At 42.5% G+C, this 3,859-nt stretch overlaps 1 protein-coding gene across 1 annotated transcript; it reads right to left on the bottom strand.

Annotated features, from left to right (window-relative positions):
• Positions 1–189: 189 nt before the first annotated feature.
• LOC121966998 (coagulation factor XIII A chain-like) lies at positions 190–3,472 on the bottom strand (the record flags this gene model as incomplete). Its single annotated transcript, XM_042517059.1, has 7 exons — positions 190–278; positions 357–460; positions 1,184–1,322; positions 2,330–2,504; positions 2,713–2,820; positions 2,892–3,010; positions 3,224–3,472. Coding segments are annotated over 7 exons (983 nt in total), but the record flags the coding sequence as incomplete, so codon positions are not given.
• Between the last annotated feature and the right edge of the window lie 387 nt (positions 3,473–3,859).

Genomic DNA, 3,859 nt, shown 5'->3' with positions numbered 1-3,859 from the left:
TTTTATTTTATTTTATTTTATGTTATTTTATTTTATTTTATTTTATTTTATTCATACGATTTTTCTCGGGAAAACCTGGACTCTTTTTTACTCACCTAGTCCTTGTGCACCTGTGTCCATAACAAACCTGACCACTGAGGCGGCAAAACACTGATCCAACATCGGTATGAAATAACGGTGAAAACTAACCTCAGCGAAGACGAATCCGGCGTCATACGGGTGACACAGCAGCCCATCCTTGATGGCGATGACCGGAGCCGGACCGCAGCGATAATGTCCTGTAGAGCAAACACATGGTTTATTGTCCACCTGTCTGCTGATGTGTCCATCTGTCTCTGTCTGTCTGTGTGTCCTACCATCGCTGGTCTCCTGCGGTGTGGCGTCCACCACCTGCCATCCTCCGAGTCCGGGCGGCAGGTCTTGGCGTGTGATGAACACCTCGTTCCAGCAGTGGTAGTTCCTGCAGAGGAGACCTGCTTTTAGGACGTGAGTTCAGTCTGCTGACCGTACATTACACACGTTTTAATACTGTGATTTTACTCCTGATTACTGCGTCCTCTGAGGTGGTGCAGAGACATTTACTCAAGTGTACTTAAGTATAAATTCCAGGTACTTTAACTGGGTATTTAGAACTTCAGTACCTTTTGTTTTAGTACTTGAGTCACTTTTTTATATTTGTGAGGTGCCGCTGTAACGACGACATGTTTTTACATACTTATGTCTTTTTTTGGTCATTTTTTTGTCTCTTTGTAGAAACTTTGTGTGTCTGTGTGTTAGTTTTGTGTGACTTTATTTAGTTTTTCTTTGTCTAGTTGTGCCTTTCTGTACTCATTTTGTGTCTCTTTGTGTCTTTTTGTGGTAATTTTGCTTCTCTTTGTAGTTGTTTTCTGTCTTTTTGTGGTCACTTTGTGTGTCTTTGTGTGTCTTTTTGTAGTAACTTTGTGTCTCTTTGTGGTGAATTTATGTTTCTTTGTGTCTCTCTGTGGTAATTTTGTGTCTCTTTGTGGTAATTTTGTGTCTCTGTTTTTTAGGTCACTTTGTGGTAGTTTTGTGTCTCTGTGTGTTTCCGTCTCATTTTCTGTCTCTTTGTAGTAGTTTTTGTCCTCTTTGATATCTTTCTTATTTGTCTTTTTGTAGTCACTTTGTGTCTCCCCCTTGTTGACATTGTGTCAATATGTCTAACCAGATGGAGTCTCTGGTGTGGCGCTCGTCCGGCGAGCCATCGGGTTTGCAGATGAGGTCGGTCTTCAGGTTGCCCGTGTTGTCATGAGCTGAAGAGAAGTTGGTGATGACCCTCGCCGGGATGCCAAGGCAGCGCAGGACTGCACAGATATTAAATATTTAAATTATTAACGTCAAATATTTCAAAATATCAACTAATAAAGCTTTTTTTTACATCTAATTTAAATTTTACATCTAATTTAAAAAATGATATGAGAAATTACTGTGGTGGGAAATAATTATATTGACATAAATACTGTACTTGAGAGCAATTTTGTATGGAAACCCTGAGCAGCAGTTAAATTTTGGAAAACATTGTTCAAAGTTTATCTCCTAAGTAGGAGACATTTCGTTCTTAGACGTAGCAGTTAATGTTTTGCACATAGGACATATCTCATACATAGGGGATAATATCTTTTACAAAGGAGATTTTGTACCTAGGAGATAACATCTATGTAGGAGACGATATCTTGTACATAGAAGATAATATCGTGTGCATAGGAGCTAATGTCCTGTACGTAGGCGATATTTCATACATAGGAGATAATATCTCATATGTAGGAGACAATATCCTGTACACTGGAGATAATGACACGTACAAAGGACATATCTCACATATAGGAGATAACATCTTGTATGTAGAAGATAATGTCTTGTATGTAGGAGATAAATCATAAGTAAGAGATAAAATCTTGTACATAGGACATGAATCTCCTATGTAGGTGATAATATGTTGTACATAGGAGATAATATCGTATATCTCATACATAAGAGAGAATATGTTGTAAACAGGACACAATGTCTTGTATGTATATGTTGGGCAAAAAACTACTCCACTGTATATATTTTAAACAGGAAAAACATATTGTCATATATACACAGAAGTCTTTTTGTGGTAGTTTTGTGTCTCTTTGTATTAGTTTTAGAGTCTTTTGTAATTTTTTGTCTCTTTGTGTTATTTTGTGTCTCTTTGTGTGTTTTTAGCATCTCTTCCTGGTTGCAAAAACATGCTCTCTCCACGCTCTGCAGGTCTCTTCATGAGTCCACTTATATTCGACACTACCTGAACATCTCTAAAGAGTATCCCGAGGACAGTACGCGTTCTTACAGGTGTTCAGGACTCCGGCGAACACCCAGCACTGGGCGTAGCAGACGGGGACTCCGGTGTTGGCGTACTGCAGCAGGATCTTGACGCTGCCTGTCCAAGATGTCGGGGACCTGCCCATGGAGTAGTCGTCACTCCAGTTTCCAACACACACCCCTCTGTCGTCCTGAGAGTTCATCTAAAGGAGGACGTGAGAGAGCTCATCGGTTTACTTTGTCCAGCATTATCTGGTAACAGAAGACACGTTTGCATGCTTTGGGTGAAATATTTTTCACGGGATCTGACAGCTGTTGAGATATTTCACTCTGGTCCGAGCCGGCTGAGATAAAAATGCGAAATGAACCTTTTTTAAATGGGACAGTGCAGGTGACAGTCTGTGTTCTCACCATGGAGGATCCTATCCTGACCACTTTGATGCAGTTTCCTCGGTCGTAGATCGGCATCCGAGAACAGTCCAGGATGTAAATGCAGGCGTCCAAAATGCCGCGCTCAAACTGCACGGAGATAATAACACGTCAAGTTCATTCTTTATGATTTGTGATAATGTACGTGTGTGTGTGTTTACCTGTCCGTACACCCAGTCGCGGTGTGAAACAGCTCCGACTGAACCCTGGTAGATCATCCCGTAGTCGTTGAGGACGTACTCAAAGCGCTCTGCCTCATTGGGGAGAAACACAGGGTCCTCTGCAAACAGAGACACAGATTCATGAATAATCAATATTTATGATTAGGACTGATGTTGGTTAAAAAATGAAGTCCATGAAAGTAGAAAATCATATTAATGTAATATTTTTTAAAGCTTGACTTTAAAAAAGCACATGTTGTGTGCAGAGAAATATGAGTAATATTAAAGCGGTAACTGTCTCCGCCTGTAGGGGGCAGTGGAGGCGTTCGTACCCGGACACCAGGCGTTGAACAGCAGGTACATGTCGGTGGTCGTGTCCCTCTTGGTGCGCTGCATGCCATTTCCCGCCATGATGGCCACGTACGTACGGTACTTTCCCACGATGGCGGTGGGCGTCGGCGTGATGCCCAGGATCACAGACTCATTCTGATACTCCACAATCCGACCCGACCACGGGCCGCCGTGGCGAGAGCCAAAGGTCACCGCCACCAGGGAGCCCTTACTGGCAGAAGGACTGGCACCTGGAGGAGGAGGAACAGGAGGAGGAGCAGGAGGAGCAGGAGGAGGAGGAGGAGGAGGAGCAGGAGGAGGAGGAGCAGGAGGAGGAGGATCAATGATGAAGAGGAGAGAAGAAGAAACAACACAAGTTAGAAGATATTCAACATAAAAACTAAAAAATAAAATAATCTCTTTGTTTATTTGAGGCGAGGCTGAAGATTTAAACATCTGTCAGACAGCTGTTTGTGTGTGTGTGTGTGTGTGTGTGTCTTTTCCAGTGGGAGTGTGTGACTAATTAGCAGCCAAATGAATGTGCGGCGGCCTAATGAAGTCACAGTCGTCTAATTGTTCAGTGGGCGGCTGTTAACGAGCTGATTGGTTAACGAGGGAGAAGCGTTTTCAGTCTCAGG

This window comes from Plectropomus leopardus, unplaced genomic scaffold, assembly GCF_008729295.1.
Source record: "Plectropomus leopardus isolate mb unplaced genomic scaffold, YSFRI_Pleo_2.0 unplaced_scaffold26596, whole genome shotgun sequence".
Lineage (NCBI taxonomy): Eukaryota > Metazoa > Chordata > Actinopteri > Perciformes > Serranidae > Plectropomus > Plectropomus leopardus.
The sequence above is the reverse complement of the archived record's forward strand: the minus strand, read 5'-3'. Positions and strand labels throughout refer to the sequence as shown.